General features: G+C 39.4%; 1 protein-coding gene across 1 annotated transcript in view; it reads right to left on the reverse strand.

Annotated features, from left to right (window-relative positions):
* Window positions 1-20,842, reverse strand: part of KIF27 (kinesin family member 27) — a 38,977-nt gene that overhangs the window by 16,700 nt on the left and 1,435 nt on the right. The window contains exons 2-11 of the mRNA XM_075488234.1: window positions 19,721-20,115; window positions 17,385-17,585; window positions 15,093-16,051; window positions 7,119-7,262; window positions 4,572-4,778; window positions 3,843-4,018; window positions 3,329-3,462; window positions 2,626-2,781; window positions 2,196-2,333; window positions 1,364-1,569 (exon numbers count right to left, since the gene is read on the reverse strand). Of these exons, the coding sequence (XP_075344349.1) occupies window positions 1,364-1,569; window positions 2,196-2,333; window positions 2,626-2,781; window positions 3,329-3,462; window positions 3,843-4,018; window positions 4,572-4,778; window positions 7,119-7,262; window positions 15,093-16,051; window positions 17,385-17,585; window positions 19,721-20,030 (2,631 nt within the window). The 5' untranslated portion in view covers window positions 20,031-20,115. The remainder of the gene's footprint in view (window positions 1-1,363; window positions 1,570-2,195; window positions 2,334-2,625; window positions 2,782-3,328; window positions 3,463-3,842; window positions 4,019-4,571; window positions 4,779-7,118; window positions 7,263-15,092; window positions 16,052-17,384; window positions 17,586-19,720; window positions 20,116-20,842) is intronic.

A 20,842-nucleotide genomic window follows, 5' to 3' on the forward strand; every position in this document is an offset into this window, starting at 1 on the left:
ACCTGGGCATGACAAAAATGGTACAGAATAAGGGGTGGATACTGTCCTGGTTTCGGCTGGGATAGAGTTAATTTTCTTCCTAGTAGCTGGTATAGTGCTGTGCTTTGGATTTTAGTATAAGAATAATATTGATAACACGCTGATGTTTTGGCTGTCACTAAGTGGTGTTTACATTGGTCAAGGACTTTCCCCCCCTTCAGCTCCCCATGCTCTGCCAGGTGCCCAAGAAATGGGAGGGGGCACAGTCAGGATAGTTGATTAGTAAGGATCTCTGTCGTGGTTTAGCCCCAGCCGGCAGCCAAGCACCACGCAGCCGCTCGCTCACTTCCCCTCCCCCCGGTGGGACGGGGGAGAGAATCGGAAGAGCAAAAGTAAGAAAACTCGTGGGTTGAGATAAGAACAGTTTAATAATTGGAACAAAATAATAGTAATAATAATAATTAATTATAACGAGAAGGAAAAAAACAACGAGAGAGAGAGAGAGGAACAAAACCCAAGGGAGGGAAAAAAAGGGGAAAAAATATATATAAAAAAAATTATACAACCGCTCACCACCCGCCGACGGACGCCCAGCCAGTCCCCGAGCAGTGATCTCTACACCCTGGCCAACTCCCCCCAGTTTATATACTGGGCATGACATCATATGGTATGGAATAGCCCTTTGGTCAGTTTGGATCAACTATCCTGGCTGTGCCCCCTCCCATTTCTTGGGCACCTAGCAGGGCATGGGGAGCTGAAGGGGGGGAAAGTCCTTGACCAATGTAAACACCACTTAGCTACAGCCAAAACATCAAGGTGTTATCAATATTATTCTTATACTAAAATCCAAAGCACAACACTATACCAGCTACTAGGAAGAAAATTAACTCTATCCCAGCCGAAACCAGGACATGGCCCTACACAGATTTTAAACTTAGGTATAGCAGAACTTAAAAGTAGGTCAGTACCAAACAAATATGACTGTATTCGGCCTGGTCTTGCAAACCATCACAGTGATTTGCTTAGAGCTGGAATTTATATAGTATTTTCATAAAACATTGCTTTTATTTATGGCAGGTAATAGACTTGTAATGGTCTCCTTGAGTAGGTTCTTTTATGATACTACATACAATGGTGTATGAGCATCTCATATCACCCACTTCTTTCTTGGTTTCTTATCTACCAAGAAAATACTGTATGTATCTAACCACATATATGTTAAATAGCATTCTGAGTATAATAGTATTAAGTTTCTCATTAGCTACTTCAATCCAACCCGCTTCCAATGTGTAAAACTTGTGAGAGTTTTACAAGCAGAGTGTTAAAGTTCAAAGGTGATGGTGAGACAGAGATTTGCACATCTTAATGGTCAGGTCAGAAATACCTGTACTTTCAACTTAGCTGCGTCCATCTTCTTCCGGAACTCTTTTTGTAACTTGGCTTTCTCAGGAATGTCTCTCAGCTCCTTACTCTCCAGCTCCTGAAGCCGCTTTTGTGTTTCAGCCAGTTCCATTTTGGCCTGCTCAGATTCTTGCTCCAGTTTAGTTATCTTCAAAGAATATTGCCTGCTTACAGACTGAGCATCCTTACCTTAAAGACATGATATCCAAATAGTTTAAAAACAGCAGGATAATAAGTTGAAATGTAATACTGAATTCTGTAGTTGAATCATTACTTACTTCATTTGGCTAGACCAATAATTTCTGAGAAATTTTCCAACCCTAAAGGAACATACAGTTCCTTTCTAACTCTGAAATAGAGATAAAGGAAGGAGTCTTAAATCTGAATTCTTCATGAGTCACCTGATGTCACCAAATAAAGTGCCATGTGAGTGCCAAATAAAGTGAAATTCTTCTGCCTACTGTAGTTTTTGCCAAAATGGCTCTCCTGTATTTCATAAATTTTGCTTTTTCCAGAAGAATATGCTGTTTATTTATTACTCAACTTTCAGCTTAATAATCAGTAAACAACTTTGGATTGTGTTTCTACTCTCTGACTTGCCTGTTTGGGCAATCTTTCCCAAAATACTATTTTGGGGAGCACAGAATCTTTCTCAGTGCCAAAAGACAACCTCAAGAGAAGGTATGCACAGGAGAAGAGTGTGATTGAAGGGGTTGAGCAAAGAGATCCTTACTGTCATCATAAGGCTAGTTTCTGGCAGGCATATATGTACCAGGACAGATGTGTAAGGGATGTAGGCTAACAGGGACACTGACCTTTTCCCTCATCCTCTTCTGACTCCTGCTTCTCTACTGCAGTGCTGGGAATGCTTACATTCCCAGCACAGTGATGTATCTTCTCTCCTATCCCAGACACCATGTGACAAATACATGTCCACGAAGAGATCAGTAGCACTGAGCATACATGAAAAATTACACTATTGGTGGATAAAAGCAATAATCAGCAAAGCACAAAAAATATTTAACAAATACATTTGCATATCATAGCAAATGTAATCAACATTTACTGCCTTCAGTGCAATCATAGCAAGTAACTAATGAAAGTTATGAATCTTTAAGTTATTAAAAGTATTCTTGCATAAGATAATTTCATAAAAACTAAGACATGCAGCACTTTGGAAGTTTTGTGCCTTTTCTTTTGTTTCTGAACTTCTTCATTCCAATTTTCCCTACAGTAGCCAGTTACCTGTTCTTACTAATTCCTTAATAAGTTCCTCTTTCATTTTGATATTAAGTGCAAGTTCTCTCATTTTTTGCTTGGCCTCAATGAGTCTCAACTCTGAATTCTTTAACTTCTGCATGTTAAAAACATGACTTTTCTGGAGGCTGTCAATCTCTTCACCTTGAAAGAAAACAAAGCAATATGGAGATAAAAAATCTGGAATACATCCTGTATCCAAAATATACTGCTCTGGAACATTGTATGTGTGGAGTTCTTCCGTATGAAGTAAAAGAATCAAAAGGAGGGAATAGTGCAAAGAGTCTTTTCCCTGCCATGTGCCTAAACAGGAAAAGAAAGGATGGCATGCACTAGCATTTCAAGACCCTAAGTGAGAGGAAAAATAGTCCTGAAAGCATTTCAGTGCATCTCTGATAAGATAATACCATCTATTTTCTTTCATTGAAGCAGTACTAAAGATTTATATCTAAACAGTTTTTTGATGTGTGAAGTGCTTTCTGGCTAATAAGTATTACTTAAACATTAAGGTCACTGACATCAGTTTCAGAAAGGGGAAGAAGAGAATCTCAAAAGCCTACGTTGAACTATAACCAAAAAACATTTGTATCAAATACACCTATTTTGCTGGGAAAAATAATTACATGTACTAAAGACATTCTTGCATATTCTGCTACTGTAATAAGATTTGCTCTCATGACTTCCATTTTACCTGTGGTTGTGTCAGTCTGTAGCGCAGATTTGTTGGATAAACCCGACTTGTCTACTTGACACTTCATGTCACTTAGATCAGGAAGAAAGCACAGACAAGCCTGTTTTTGTGTCCATGTTCGGTTTATGGAATGCCTAAGGAAGAATGAAAAACATGCTACATTCCGAACACACAAGGATTTTTTTTCTTTAAGCTTCATGCAAAGTACGTGACCTTAACAGAGAAGAATCCCAAACTCACATAAGCATTTGTACCTTCTTTCCCATCTACTCGCCACCTCCCGACCCCCCCAGTCTTCATAGTAGATTCTGGCCCCAAAAAAAGGATTATGCAATCTTTATTAAATCAAAAACCTATGTTTATTACACTTATTTTGTAATATGTCCAGTTGGTCCCATAAATTTACCATAAGTAACATCAGAAATGGCCTCATATTATGGCAGGAATAGGCAGTAATACTACCTTTGCCATACATTTGTCTGTAACAAAAATTAAAGGATAACAAAAAAATTACTTAAATGAGGTTTTCTTTTTGTTGCTTGTATTTTCTTCCTCTTCATCGCTCTGATCAGAGAGGTGGCAGTGAAGGACTTCATCCTGATCTTCTATGTTGCTCAGTATCATCTGGCTGCGAGCACGGAATTCTGCCATTACCCGGACTAGGGAGAAGGCAGGGGGGCTGGTATACACCTATCAAAAAACACACAAAAAAAGTGGTGGGTAAAAACACTTAACAATTTAGCAATTCTTTACTGATATCTAAAAAATATTTCAATTTAGAAGTCTGTCATCACTTGAGCTTGTAAGCAAAATTACAGAGGTTTTCTATAATAACTCTGAATACTTTTGTAACAAAAGGTTTTGCGAGAGCTTAGAGCACTTGTTCCAAATGTGAAAGAAGGCACTGTTAGCAACTCATTATCCAACATATTGAATATGTCACTAAGCATAATCATTCATTTTTGATAATGCTTCATACCTGAACCTTCAAAAACCCCAGGAAAACACCAGAAGAGACTACAACTTTAGCACTTGTAAGTGATAATTTTAAGCGTGAACATTTTGGACAATTGTGGCATAGCATATGTTGCAAGACATCAAAAAGTAATTTTTCAGAGTCTTCAATGGGAATATAAACAGCATCTGAGAAAGCCACTGTACTTTGTCAATGTCAAGTCTAATTATTGAACTACAACCATTACAAAGTAAAGGGAAAAAAAAGTAAAGTTTGGGTAGACCTTACCTTTCGGGTCTCTGTCCCTGAAGGTGGGTGAAGGGAGTGTAGCAGACTCTTTGTGAGTGGGACACTGTATGGCCTCCTTGCAGATGCCACAACAGCTGGCCCATCTTCACAAGAATTTGAGAAGTCCAAAGTTTTCACATCTGTAAACTTCTCTAATTTTTCTTTTAGCTGATCAATAAGCATTTGCTGTTCCACCATCTTCTCATTCTCATGGGGAAAAAAAAAACAAAGCAAAACTGTTGCTGATCATGAGCTCTGTATCATATTCACCATTTCTAAATTCCTTACAAAGGTCATGAATGTTGTAAATCACTCACTGACCCTAAATTCATCTGCAGTTGCAGAAATACTGCAACAAAATGAAAATTCTATGACATATCATTAATCTAACACCCTCCCCCCCAACTCCAATAAATTTTAGACACATTTTTGTCCAGAAAGACCCACCCCAGGTAAGTTACGTTAGCTTATCTAGGCATCTAGTGAGAAGAAGATGACGTACTTATCAGCCCGTGCTTGCTTTATATGTGTGTTTACGGAGAAATAAAATGTGGATTCAACAACAATATTCAAATGAAGCACATTGCCTGAGTCTAATTAATTAAACATGTATACAGGCTTCCTCCTCCTCTTTGAGCAGTTTAAAGATTATTTGTATTAATAAACATAAACATGTACATGATCCCAGGATCCTTGTACAGGCTACTTCTTTTTCTTCTACCCAGCCTCAGCTTTGCTGGTAATGCTAGTTTTGAGAACTTACTTATCTGCTTCTCCTACAGCAGTCTCTGTACATTGTTCAAAACTACTGATCTTACCTAAATTGATTCATCCATAAGGCCAAGATTATACCCATTTTCAACTCCCTCTATTCCTTTCAATTATTTTCAAAGTACCTTTAAAATCTGGCCTAGTAACAACAGCAAAGTTGAAGAATAGCTAGTGATAGTAAAAGTATTCAATGAAAGATATTTTGCATTCTCCTACTTTGAATAATACATTTTTATTCATTCTTTATATCTTGTTTTCTTAGACTGCAAGTTTCTTCCATACACAATGCCTTGCAAATTGACATTTTGTTGGAATACAATACATAATATTCCTGTGCCATAGGAAATAGAATATATATATGAATACCATATTTGTTATGATTTTGGAAGCAGTAGAGGCCAACTGATCCACCTTGAAGCTATTATTTAACCCTTTTAAGACTCTTTGTCCCTGATACCCTTGTAAATACAACCCCACAGCACAACACCTGTTACATACATACATATGTGTATAAACATGCAATGTACTGTCTAGTACATACTACTTTTAAAATCCTTATTCTATCATGTATCACATATTCCCGTGAATACAACTTAAAATATTTGACAGAAGTTTTTGCTTTTCTTTATTCTACCTGTTTCATATGTTTCTAAATAAAAGTGGCAGTTAAGTGGGTTAAGTAGCAAAATGGTGCCTGAGAGCTCTCCATCTTCTCTCCTGTCTGTGATACTGAAACAATCATGATCTTTTACCTACACTGTGAAAGCCTGTGTTCATTACCTCTACCTTGTATCCTCCAGAATTTATGTAAGCATTATCTCAGTGTAATAGGTTGACACTATGCTGTACAGGTTAAAAAAAAAAAAAATCAATCTAGCCAGAGGTGACAGAAAAGAAAGGAAGTGACAGAGGGAGGAAAAAGATGACGACTAGTATACTTACCTTTCATTCATTGACTCTCCCCAAGCCATCAGCAAAGAAGAGGAAAAAGGAGAAAAAGTAGAATAAGGAGAAGAGTACTAGCTAGACATGCTTATGCTTTTCTCTTTTAAAAAGTCAGATAATTCATCTCTCATCCATGTGACAGGCAACACCAGGAGAATATTAACTATTCTGTTTATGGTCTCCTGGATTTTGACATGTTATACACTTACTACCCATCATAATTTCATTAGCAAGCACAAGATCTAGAGAAGGAAGGAGGCAAGCAGTGTTTCCTCTATGTCGCTCAGTTTTCTCTAATAGTAAATGCTCAGAAAATTAGGATGAAATTCTGTCTTATAAAGTCAAAAGGGAACAATACTCTAATTCTTAATAAAGCGATAACAAAATATGTTTCCATACAACCTCTCAATTAAAGCATTCTATAGGATCTTTATAGTCTTGTTTTAGATTCTAAAGAATCTTTAAAGGCCTTTCAAATCCTAATTCATTAATCATCCTGAAGCTACTTGGCACATCTGGGAATAGGGGTGCGTGTAATGCTTTAGGAAGCATGGAAAGGGTGAATGATTTCACCTCATGTTATACAGGAAGGCTGTGGGCACAGCTAGGCTGATACACAAACTTCAGGAGTCACACTGTTGTGCTTCATCCACTAGATGAACTCAACTCATTATGTGATGCAGCTCTAATTCAAACAAAATGCCCGTAAGATTGACAGGTAGTTATGTCCAAAAAAATCCCGAGGGACCTATCTTGAAATAATTAATGCATTCATACAGTAGAATGATGGTTCAATACGGATATATGTAATGTGTACCAGAGGAAAAATACCTGTAATCTATGTGTTTCTTGAGCCTCCTTTAAAGATTCCATTTGTTCTTCATTTTCCTGTAGTAATGTCTTTATTTGATTCTGGAGCATCTGCAGTTCATGATCCTTCTGGCTAAATACTTCTTCATCCATAACTAAAGCCTGCTAGATAATAAAAGAAAAGTTCAGCTGGGGAAAAGGGGACATTATTGTTCTTACAGTTGGAAAATGAAAAAAAAACCAACCTCAAAACCTCATTTGCTGTTGTTGTGGTTTAGCCCCAGTCGGCAATTTATTACCACACAGCCGCTCACTCCCCCCCACTGGGATCGGGGAGAGAATCGGAAGAGCAAAAGTAAGAAAACTCATGGGTTGAGATAAGAACAGTTTAATAATTGGAACAAAGTAGTAATAATAATAATAATAATAATAATAATAATAATAATAATAATAATAATTGTAATGAGAAGGAAAACAACAAGAGAGTGAGAGAGGAACAAAACCCAAGGGAAAAAAAAAACCAGTGATACAACTGTTCACCACCTGCCGATTGACACCCAGCCAGTCCCAGAGCAGTGACTGCTGCCCCCCGGCCACCTCCCCCCAGTTTATACCCTGAGCATGATGCCATATGGTATGGAATAGCCCTTTGGCCAGTTTGGATCAACAATCCTGGCTGTGCCCCCTCCCAGCTTCTTATGCACCCGGCAGAGCATGGGAAGCTGAAAAGTCCTTGACCAGTGTAAATACCGCTTAGCAACAGCCCAAACATCAGCGTGTTATCAATATTATTCTCATACTAAAATCCAAAACACAGCATTATACCAGCTACTAGGAAGAAAATTAACTCTATCCCAGCTGAAACCAGGACAGTTGTTAAAAGATGTGATCAGAACTGCAAAACTTTAAGGTATGTATGGCAAATTGTCTAAGTGGTTATCTGTGGTTGCTACCAGTTATTTCTTCACTTCTGTTTCATCTATTGATTTTCTTCTGACAAGTTTCTTTCTTCCAAAGGGAATAATGTACGCATAACCAAAGCTACTTTATTGAAGTAGATATCTAAATCCAATTATTCTCTTTAGGGTGTTGTGAGATGTAGCCACAAGATCTCAGCATCAACCATAAGATTAATACACTTCTCAAATGAAAAAATAAGGACAGCTGTCCTCATTCTGCAACTCAGATAACAGCCTAAAGATTAAAGAAACCATAAGAATGCTTCTTCAGATGTTCTTGAGGATATATATCCAATACTGATTGCAGGAGACTTCCAAATGTTGTTACTCTTCCAGAAAGCTTGTAGAAGCCAAATACAAAGTATGGAAACATCATGTCTTATTGATCTAAAATGGGATACTTATGCACAACTAGCTTACCTACACCTTTCTTCCAAGAAAAGACAACTCTTAATAGCTTTTAAGAATGCACTCAAGAACCTGATATCTCTTTAGAGAACAGAAATTTTTCCGAAGTCTATGTACCAATGAAAATGTTTCTACTAAATGTAGTTGACAAGTGTATCCTGTCCCCCACTGGTGCTGTATCATTATGCAGAGTTGAGCCAACTACAGAAAAAAAGAAGCTTGCACAGATGTTAGCATGGTGACAGAGTGGGGCAGGATGAAGTGATAGAAAACTGAGTGGCGTATTGTCCATATTATATTAAACATACATAACTAAAATCAGAATATATTTGCTCAGTTGTATTGGGTGTAGGTGTCAAGGGTTTGGTGGGGGTGACTGCAGCGGTGGCATCTGTGAGAAGAGACCAGAGTTGCCCCATGCTGGACACAGCCGGTTCCAGGCAACTCCAGTGGACCCACTGCAGGGAACAACTGAGCCCCTCAAGCCAAGATGGTGGCGCCTCTGTGATAATATATTTAAGGAAGGGCACAAAATGCCAGACAGGCAGAAAAGAAGGGAACCAAAAGAGTGAGAAAGAGCAGAGGGAACACCAGGAGGAGGAGAAGGAGGAGGTGCTCCATGGTGGAGCAGATACCCACACTGCAGCCTAGGGAGGACCCACGCTGGAGCAGATGGATATTCCTGAAAGAACTGCTGCCCATGCAGAGCCCATGCCAAATCAGAGGAAGGGTGCGAGCAGGAAAGAGCAGCAGAGAGAAACTACTATGTACTGACTATAAACCACTCCCCTATGTCCCACTATGTCCCACTATGTCTCCCCTATGTCCCCTATGTCCCCTATGCACCACTCGGCAGTGAGGAACAGGAGCATGGAGTGAAAGAGTGAAGATAAGCCTGGAAAAGGGGGGGAGGAAAGGTGCTGTTTTAGTGTTTGTCTTTTTGTTCCCCACTACCCAAATGAGTAATTTTTTTTTTTTTAATTGGCAATAAATTAAATAATTTTTCCCCAATTTGAGACTGTTTTTTAATCGGTAAGCAATCTTCCTGTCTTTATCTCAACCCACAAGCCTTCTCATTCCTGTTCCTCCTATTTTCTTTCTCCGAGTCCTGCTGATGGAGGGGTGAATGAGTGGCTGGGTGGGACTTTGGCTGTTAGCTATGGCTAATCCACTATGCCTACCTTTTATTTTGTGTAAGACAGCATTATCCAGGCAATCATAGCTGTTAGCAAAGAAGTATGTATGTACACACAAGAACAGGTCCACTATTAGCTATTAAATCTGTCCAAATGCAAGCCCTGCTCTAGAGTCTGTACTGTCTCATTTATTTTAGCCTCTCCCTAACCATCTCCTCCCGGCTGTGGATGGCATACTCACCTGGGGAAATTTAAGTTTAAACTCAGCTCTTATACTGTTTTGAACCTGGGAAACAGAAGTTTAAAATAAGCTGCAGAAGAAAATCAAGAAGTAAGAAAAAAGCTGTGATTTAGATTGACTGAGAACAAAGACAAGACAGAATTTGTATATGCAATTGCCTGATAACAATCTACAGGCTTATCACAGTTTGGTGTGCAAACTGAAAATGGGTGGATGTTATAAAATTCTAACTTGTTGGAGCACTGTCTCCTTCTACTGCAAGACAGACTCAGATTAGTTTTTCTGAGCTGTTCATCTTACGTCAGAACTTCACTCAGTTTCAGTGTACAGGTATTTTAAGTTACAAAATTAATTTTCATTTGAGGCTCTGTTTATTGTACACTAATCTATATTATTTTGGATGTTTTGTTATTCATAGTCAACATTTTAACTCAGTACATCCAAAATGCTCACTTCCTAAATGTATATGGGGATGTTCCCAAAAAGAATTATTTATTTGATCATGTGTCAGTTTTGTGAGGAGACATTATCATGCTTGAGAAGGCTGAGAGCTCTTCTCCCCATAGGTCATTGTCTAACACTTATTATCTGCGGCCTGAGAAAGAGCTAATCAGAGCTACTGGCATGACAGGATCCTCATGGGATACCTGCATGCTAAGAATTCCATATCTTGTTTTAAATTCTCATCTCAGCTAGAAAACTGTAAAGAAGTATGATGCCACCAAAAAGCAGAAAGCTGATATATAACACAAAAGCAAGTGTTAGAAAAGTGATGAGACAGAGAAATCTGTAAATAGTTTAGAAACTCAGTTAGCTGAAGGCATGATAATGAAAAGGAAATGCAGGAGTTCTTGGTGAGGACATTGCTGAAGAAATACAGGTTAGGAACTTACGTAATGATCATAGATGAGGTACTTGCAACTTCACAGTATTAGATAGACTAGTATACTACATACATAGTATTAGATAATATTAGATATAAGTTGCAAAACTTAGCCCATGGGTTATCTGTAAGTACACTGATATCTGTGAAAATATCTGCATTATAGTTATATCTGTAATGCTTCTGATAGACTAATTTATTTGCAGGATTCAAAACAATTTCTGAGTTTACAGGACAACCGAAAGTCGTTGTAGTGGGTTAACCCCAGTAGGCAGCTAAGCACACAAAGCGACTCACTCACCTCCCCTCCCAGCCCTAGTGGGACAGGGAAGTAAAACCAAGAAAACCTCTGGGTCGAGACAGAAATCGTTCAGTGAGTGAAGGTGAAGTGGAAGAAGAGAGAAAGAAAACAAGACAAGTAATGCAAAGGCAATTAATGCAAAACCAATCACTCACCGCCTCCCACAGGCAGACTGATGCCCAGACAGCTCCTGAGCAAAAGACGGCTAACGTACCTAAGCCCTCCTCCTCTCCCTTTTTATTGCTGAGCATGTCATATGGCCTGAAATATCTCTTTCGTTGGTTTGGGTCATCTGCCTGGTTGTGCCCTCCCTGCCCCCGGGTGCACCCCCCAGTCTGTTCACTGGAGTGGCAGGGGGAGAAACAGAGACAGCCTTGACGCTGTGCAAACACTGTTCAGCAAGACCTAAAACATTGGTGTGTTATCAGCATTGTACTGGTCACAACTCTAAAACACAGCACCCTATGAGCTGCTATGAAGAAAATTAACTCCATCCCAGCCAGACCCAGTACAACCTCCACTCCGTATTCTATACCATTTATGTCATGCTCAAGTCCCACACTGTCCAACACAACTCAGTAACCATTCCCCCCTTCTCCTCTTTTCGTTTATACACAGATATAATTCCCTTAGTCTATGGGCCATTCCTGTAAAGTATCCGTAAAATGTTCCTAAAATGTCCACTGAGTTCATTTAGTCCATGACTTGGGTTCTGTCTGTTACAGTGGTCACTCAGGGAAGGAGAGGCATGTTGTGTTGAGTTACTGGACATCAAAACCAGCTCAGGCTGGGTCACTGCTGCACTTGCCTGGCCTTTTGCGAGGCTTGTTCTCTGTTGGTTTAGGTGATTCCTGCTGTAGTACTTCCTAAAATATATAACTCAAATCATGGGTTATTTTCCCACAAGTTTAAATCTCTTGAGGTACACATCAGATTTCCCCATCATCCCACATTACCCACTAAGTGTACCTGTGTCCTTGAGCAAAAGCAGTCCCACAAACAGGTTTGCCTGTTCCCGAGGGAGGAACAATTCATGCTGTCTTTCCCAGCCAGTTCTCTACATGCACTACAGGGACCTTATCTCTTTCTATAATACATAGGGTTTTTGTTTGGGCAGGTCCAGCCCATCTACTGCATCTCAGGAATTGCTCGACAGCAACCAGAGCAGTAATCTTCCCGGAAGGACCCTTTTTAACCACTGCTTTTTCCCCACAGTTCACGTACACAGACTTCCAGGACCACGGTAGGTGCACCGTCCCACTTCCTCATATCCTTCCCACAGTCACACAGATAGAACCACAGGTGGCATGTGGTGTGTGCCCATGGTTCCCTTTCCTTTGAGCAGAGAAAGGCTGACTTGTGGTAGCTGAGATGCTGGCCTGCAGGGGCAAGGAGGGAGAGAGATTACCCACATTCTCTTCGAGTTGCCAGACCTTGTGGAACAGTCTTGCCACAGCTGAGATGCATGCCCACAGCAGGGAGGGGGAACAGAGATTCTCTTCAAATTGCCAGAGCTGCCAGACCAGTCAAATACAGACCAGACCATACGAAGTTGGTGCCTCGATGTCAGCCCAATCCATCATTGCTAGGTTGCTGGCACATGACGTCGGTGTGCTCTGTACAGACTTCTGCCACACAGACCGTGTGCGCTCTATGTCATTTGGATCTTTGGGGACCTGATTATTGTCCATGTCACTGTAGACCACCTCCACCACTGCTAATTCCCTCAGACACTAGATACCTTCCTCTATGGTAGTCCACTTGCCTCACTGGGTTACAGTATCTTCCTTAAGAGAGTACCTTGTCTTCATGCTCAATAAGAGCCACCTCTGGAGGCTGCGGGTGGCTGCCCCTCTTCCGATCCCTCTGTCAATCCAACAGTCCCTAGCAATGGATCTCAGCTGCTGTGCTTCCCTACCTTCTAGTTCCAGACTGTTAGCCCCACTATCCCAGCACTGGAGCAACCAGGTAGCAATTCACTCATCTTGCTGACAGATGAAATCTTTCCACCTATCTTGCAGCTTGGTCATGGATAGGGACTGAGTAGTTTCTGCCTCTGATAATTTCTATCTCTTTCCTCCCAGTCCTGCTGCAGAATATGCTGCCTCTTCTGATTCTTCCTCTCTCCCCCTCTCAGGAGGAGCTGCTGCTTCTCTTACTGAGTTGACCTTTGCTTCCCCTGTTTCTTCTTGACTACAGGAGCAACTGTTACAGTTGAGGGTTTTGTCTCTGGTTTAGTGTCCCTTTTTGTGGCCTCAGAGCAAGAAACCTTCTCAGTGCCCATTTGTGGGTTCTTAGATCAAGACACCCTCTTGCATCTCCAAGGGCACTGGACAGTGACTTGACAGGCATGGGCCAGGTCCCAACACAGCTTCAGAAGTCACTGAGTTTCACGTCCCCTCCTTCAAATGGTGTATTAGTTTGATGGGTTTACAAGCCTGTTCAGACGTGAAATCCCAGGCTATTGGAGGCAATAATGGCCCTAAACACCTGCTCAAGTCCTCCCATACATCCTGCCACCTCAGGGATCAGTTGCCTTAGATCATGTTCCTGTGTGGCATCCCCAATTAACCTTATGAACAATAATCAAAATCGGGATCACAACACACGCCAGTATGAACAGTCTAATTACACAAGGATATTGAAGGACCTGAGAAGCCGTTACATCAAGGCTCTAAAAACCTGTCCTGAAGGAGAGGAAGGGATAGGTGCCATTCTTTCCTCTCTCCACAAAATGTCTCTCAGAGGAGAAAAAGGGAAAGGTATAGTTGCTGGTTTTGTCCATGAGATGGTTCTTGGAGTACTGGGACACCAGAGATGTAGGACCCAAATACCAGATTAGGCTGAAGGCCAGTGGTTTTATCATAGCTCTCCCAAGCAAAGGAAAACAAAGTGATAAACAACACACTAAACAGCAAAATCTTAAAACAGTCATTAATGATTCTTGGAGTCTGTTGTACAGCAAGAAAGGAATCAAGCATTGGAATATTTAAGGAAACGCGTAAGTCAGCATCCAAAGTAAGTACACTGGCATTGTGATCTGCAACGGCCATTCAAATAACAACTTACCTAAACAGGTATAACAGCTAGAAGTTTAAACTAGCACACTCTAATCAAATCTGTTATTATCTCGAAGGCCTTGAGCCCCATGTTGGGTGCCAAAAATGACTTTTGCAGGTTAACCCCAGTAGGCAGCTAAAGCAAACACAGCCGTTCGCTCACTTCCCCATCACCACCCCCAGCGGGACAGGGGAAGAGCAAAGGAAGAGTAAAAGCAAGAAAACTTGTGGGTCGAGACAGAAATTGTTCAGTATGTAAACGTGAAGTGGAAGAAGAGAGAAAGAAAATAAACCAAAACAAATTATGCAAAAGCAATCACTCACTGCCTCCCAAGGCTGACTGATGGCCAGCCAGTTCCCAGGCAAAATATGGCTAACCTCCCTAAACCTCCTCCTCTCGCTTTTAATTGCTGAGTGTGATGTTATATGGCATGAAATATCTCTTTGGTTAGTTTGGGTCATCTGCTTGGTTGTGTGTGTGTGTCCCCAACCTTTTGTGCACCCCCCAATCTATTCATTGGGAGGCAAAGGCAGAAACAGAGAAGGCCTGACACTGTGCAAACATTGTTCAGCAAGACCTAAAACATTAGTGTGTTATCAGCATTGTATTGGTCACAAATCCAAAACACAGTACCCTATGAACTGCTATGAAGAAAATCAACTCCATCCCAGCCAGACCTAGCACACTAGCATAGCTAAAAACAAAAATCTAACTGAAAAAAACAGCTCAGCCTCATAGAATCACCTTGAAACTGGCTAGCTAAAATACAACATTACTTTACCTATCTCTATCATGATTAAGATGATTGTCTATTCAATCATCCATTAAAATAAAGCTATGTCCCAGGGATTAGACAAACAAAATTATACAAGATTGTAAATTAAATTTAAATTGTCAAATTGAGTACAGGTAAGTGTAACAGTTTTACATCTTTTGAAATTGAATTCAAGTTTTAGCAGACTGCTCTTTCACATAGTTATTTAAATAATCCACTTATAATTAAATACCTGGCATTTCTTTAGCTCCCTCTTTAGCTGAAGAATTGTGACGTGATGTGGCTCTTGGCTAGGCCCCATCCCTCTGTCAGTTTCCTGCATGGTGAGAGCTTCCTTCCTTAATTCCTGTACCATAGCAATCCAGCTCTGCAACCTGTCCCGCTGACTTCTTTTTAAGTTAACATCATCATTCAGATCAACCAGAAACGGGAAGGCTTCGTCCACACAATTTCTATAACTGAAACATTGAACCTGAAGCCGGGTGAGCTGCTCCTCAAGTGAACTGATACGAGTTTTTTCTTGATTTAAGTCGTGTGAACACTGATTACTGACTTGCTGGTTCTGCAAAGCTTCTCGAAGCAATCTGATTTCAAGTTCCATTTCATCAATCCGATCTTGATCGGGGTTGTAATTTACAACTGGTTTATTTTTAATGTTTTTGGCTCTGTTGGCATATTTGAGGGAATTTAAAGATTCATCAAAGTCTGATGAGGATGGACTTATACAGGTTATCATGACAGTCTTAGCATTTCCTCCAAGGGAGTCTTTCAGAATACGGGTGATTTTAGCATCTCTGTATGGAATATGTATACTTTTCCTTTTTGGGTCTCCAAGGGCACTGATGACATTTCCCAAGGCCAATAGACCACTATTGATCTGAATTGATTCTTTGAAGCGTTCACCAGTATTTCCAGTCTTTGTCACCCTCTCTGATCCTGCCAAATCCACAAAATGAAACTTTGAAGCAATCATCTGGACTGATTTCCAAGATGAATCCTGTGCAGCATCAGTATTTTTCTGAGACTCTGCAGACTGTTTCTGACAAATACTGATGGTAAAAATAGCGTGAGATCGACTAGAGTGCTCATTCATTTGCGTTGTGCCTGTGTGACGAGCTGCATTGCCACTTTCCAACAGGCTTATCACTTCATCTGCACATTCTACTTGGAATTCCTTAGCGCCGACAATCACTTCAAACACCAAACCAAAGAAAGTAAGAATAATTCAATTAATTCTAAACTCTTCAGCAAAAGTTTACAGCAATTAGGAATAGTCAAACTATAAACACAAATTAAAGAAATATACAACCATCCATTATTATGAGGTCATAGCATATAGATCTAGAAAATAAGATATTGATATGTGAAAAGCATACGGTACAACACATCTGAAACCTGCAGATATTTAATATATGGGTGTATTGTGTCATAGCACTTGAAACAATATCTTAAACACAACACACAGCTTTACTCATTTACACATTGCCATATGCAATTTGCAGTCTAGTGCTATCTAGAAAAAGTATGAGCAAGTCAGCTCAAAGGACATTTTGCCAGTTTTAAAAAAAAAAAGACTAAAAATAAAAAAGTTGGTAGTAGAAACAATTCCTAGCCTACGGTAAGAATAGAATGTCTATTCTATATAGCTCAGGTAATTGAGCCTTTTGGACAGGTATCTATTAGTAATCTAATAAAGGTGAAGTGTACTTCTACCAAGTACTCCTATCAAGCATATTTTTTATCCTTTTTTAAATGAAGGATGGAAAATGTCCTAGCACAATCAACTGAAGCTGACTCAAACTGTACTGAAGAAGAGAAATAGTTTAAAATATATTGCGGTGTCCTTATGAAGCAATGATATTGTCTGCAAGATTTGTGCTAAATTAGTGCCTTCTTCCAGCTACAGACAAGAAATATTGTATTCCAGCAACAGTATATTAATATGAGAGCAAACACAACAATTAGAATATAAAGAATACAGGAAAAAAAAAAACAAAACAGATTACAGTTTCAGAATAAAATATCTCTGCAGTGGATTCTTCTAGCATTTTCAAGTAGTGGACAGGAGAACTATAGGATAAGTGTTAATTTCAAAGCCTCCAAAAAATATCAGATGCTACTCTTCATGAAATGTTCTCTTCCACTCATTTCATAGTGAAAGGGGGGCAGATATTTACAGTATAAGTGGCTTAACAATTATAATTTTGAAGGGAGAAGCAAAGGTCTAACCTTGAAATATTTATTCAAGTGAATAATCACACACTATTGTGTTTCTAGACAGAATTTGCAGAAGCAATAACTGTATTTCTACTTCATCATTTGTTGCCATTTCTGATGGAACATCTATATCGTTCACAAGCATCTAAACCCAAAACTGCTTCAAATCAGCTAAACTGTGTTTATCTGCTGAAAATGTAACTTTTTTCTAGTACTAGTAATGAATAAGCTCTTTCAAGAGAAGGCAAGAATAACTTGGGCACACAATGGAAAGCAAACACACCAAACTTTAGAGCTGAAATCCTACCTGTATTTCCCTTTTCATCTTCTCGGATATGTAATTCTTTCACAGAGTTCTCCAACTCCAATAAATCTCGAAGTTCTTCTTTGTAAACCTCTATATAAGATACTTTCACATGGAAGTCAATGTTACGGTTTTCAGAAATGTGCTGAAATAATTCCTGAATAGCCCGTGGTATTATGCCCTTTTCATCCTCTGCAACTGATGCTAAAATACAAGCAAAGATGTCACAGAAGCTTGCAGTCATTCTGCTGTATAAAGTACAAAGACTGAAGATTGAGAGAAGTCTCAATTGCTATATTGCTACTCAATATACTAAGGAATCTGAAGAGCTCAGTGTTCCCAAGGATTTTTGTAAACACTTGTTTTTCTGGGGTTCAGAATATTTGTTTACATCCATTAATAGGATTCAAAGTTAAGTTCTAAATTACATAATGTTGTAGTCACAAAAGTTATGAAAAATATGGAGTCTACTTTAAATCTCAGGGTATAGATTTCTTCTTTAAACCTCAGAGTATAGATGATTTCTTTATTCCTACTCATTATGGTTGGCAATGACATTGCAAAGGTTTGAGAAACTATAAATTCCACTTAAATACAGCAAAGACCATTAGTAACTTGGGGAGACAAAATTTATGACCAACACTTACAGTAATTTCCTACTTTTTCAAAGTAGATATGGAACACTAATGCCAAACTGTTTTTATTTTTTTTTAATATTCAGCATAGGACAATGCTTCCATAAATAATTTGTGTTCTTCATTCAAGAATATGCAAACTAACTGTTTCTCTGTGAGAGGATACCAAGAATCTTTTTTACCAAAAAAAAAAAAAAAAAAGAGTTGCTCAAATGTAACTATAAATTTAGTAAATATACGTATAAAACCAAAATTGCTGAGCTATGAACAGCCTTAGATTATGACATCCACTACCTAAAGAATTTGGCTGGCAGTGGTACTTACAAAAACATTAAATTACTACTAGAGGAAAGACAAGTGAAGTCATAACAATAAGCAGAATTAAGAGGCCAATTGTATGAGATTTAACAAAGCCACGTGCCGGGTCTTGCACTTGGTTCGCAACAACCCCATGCAACGCTACAGGCGTGGGGAAGAGTGGCTGGAAAGCTGCCTGGCAGAGAAGGACCTGGGAGTGTTGGTTGACAGCCGCCTGAATATGAGCCAGCAGTGTGCCCAGGTGGCCAAGAAGGCCAACAGCATCCTGGCTTGTATGAGAAATAGTGTGGCCAGCAGGACTAGGGAAGTGATTGTCCCCCTGTACTCAGGACTGGTGAGGCCGCACCTCGAATACTGTGTTCAGTTTTGGGCCCCTCACTACAAGAGGGACATTGAGGTGCTGGAGCGTGTCCAGAGAAGGGCAACGAAGCCGGTGAAGGGTCTGGAGCACAAGTCTGATGAGGAGCGGCTGAGGGAGCTGGGGTTGTTTAGCCTGGAGAAAAGGAGGCTGAGGGGAGACCTTATCGCTCTCTACAACTGCCTGAAAGGAGGTCGTAGAGAGGTGGGGGTCGGTCTCTTCTCCCAGGTAACTAGCGATAGGACGAGAGGAAATGGCCTCAGGTTGAGCCGGGAGAGGTTTAGATTGGATATTAGGAAAACTTTGTTCACTGAAAGGGTTGTCCAGCATTGGAACAGGCTGCCCAGGGAAGTGGTTGAGTCACCATCCCTGGAGGTATTTAAAAGCTGTATAGATGTGGTGCTTAGGGACATGGTTTAGTGGTGGACTTGGCAGTGCTAGTTTAATGGTTGGACTCGATGATCTTAAGGGTCTTTTCCAATCTCAATGATTCTGTCATTCTATGATTCTAAATAAAAGGAAGATTTCAATACCTACCAAGAGATTTAGAATAATCTCTTTTATACCCATTTGGAAGACTTAAATCATAAATTTCTATGATGTCATAGAAATGTCTCCAAAAAAAAAAAAAAGCAAAGGGTGAGCAAGCAAACAATTAATTGCCTAACACAGACATTTTCAAGGTAAAATAAATGTAGCAAGAATCTCCAAACCACTGCATTTCAGGAAGAAATTCTAGGTTAAGTTGCATGTTAAAATAAGGAATGAGAAAGAGCACTTTATAAATTGTTGTTTTCTTAGATATTTTTTGTATAGTCTAAATTATTGATTTATTTATATAATTGATATATATATATAGATATATAATTGATTTAATTATCACATAAACTTTGGAAGCATTTTTTTACTATAGCTCTTTGCATTAGCCCTTAAAATTCTGCAGCATCATCTGCTATGTATTAAATATTTACCTTGCACAAATACATTATTCACCAGTTTAAAAAACCCCCAAACTTTCTACAACCTACCAATGTGGCCACTTCCAATGGTGTAAGTCTTCCCAGAACCTGTCTGTCCATATGCAAACACTGTAGCATTGTATCCCTCAGTCAAAGACACTAGAAGAGGCTTAATGCAAACAGTATAAACTTCTTCTTGAGTTGAGTTTTTGCCAAATACGAAATCAAAAGTGAAGACACGGTCTTTCCCAATGATAATTTGTTGTGTATTTGGGACTAATCTCACACACACTTGGTGGTTATGAAGCACTTCTTTGGAAAGCAGAGGTCTGATTCGAACTGCAACTTTAACTGGGATCTCCTCCATGCCAGACTCCATCCCTGTGCTCCCCACTCAGTATTCACATAGTCAACAAGAAATCGGTTACCACTCCTGCGTTCACCTCATTCGCAGTTGTCTGCAACTAAGAAAAAATGTTTTCCGTGTTATATAAGGAATAATTTCCTGCTGAAGTAGGAAGTTGACATTTCCTAAAGAATACATACTCTTGAATACTCTTGAGAAGTACCTGATATAAAAGCAGCTGTATTAATAACTGTTAAATCAATTCATAAATCAATTTTGCCTCTATTAATTTCCAAGCTAGCAGACTTAAGTCTGGAAGTTGCCTGATTTTCTATTTGAACATAAGACAGTCATATGAAGCAACAATATCATAAGAGCTTGTTAATAAACACTGTTGATAAAGCATACGCTTACAATGAATCCTTTCATTTTCCTGTTCCTGCATTCATGCTGCATAGGCAACATCACTCAGTTAAACAAAAGCTTTTTCTCCAAAAGTTTTATGTATACACACACACGTTTTGAAGCCCTCTTCCACTTAAGAAGCACCAAGCATTACAACTCGACAAGCACAGAGAAAGCAGTTGTGTTGCCTACAAAGGTGTGATTTTAAATGTATCTAATTACTAATTACTAATAAAGAATTCTTCTGATTTTAATCTGTATGTTCAAGCACATATGTAATTATTTTTTATTAATTATATATTTTAGCAACCATGATTCCTTCTACTGCTCCCTGCACATTCATTCTTACAACATAAATACTGTACAGTAGCACAACTGTAAATATCAAGGAATAGCCTTTCTTTACAGCTGTCTTTCACAAACATTCAAAAATCGTCACA

This window comes from Mycteria americana, chromosome Z, assembly GCF_035582795.1.
Source record: "Mycteria americana isolate JAX WOST 10 ecotype Jacksonville Zoo and Gardens chromosome Z, USCA_MyAme_1.0, whole genome shotgun sequence".
In the NCBI taxonomy this organism is placed as follows: Eukaryota; Metazoa; Chordata; class Aves; order Ciconiiformes; family Ciconiidae; genus Mycteria; species Mycteria americana.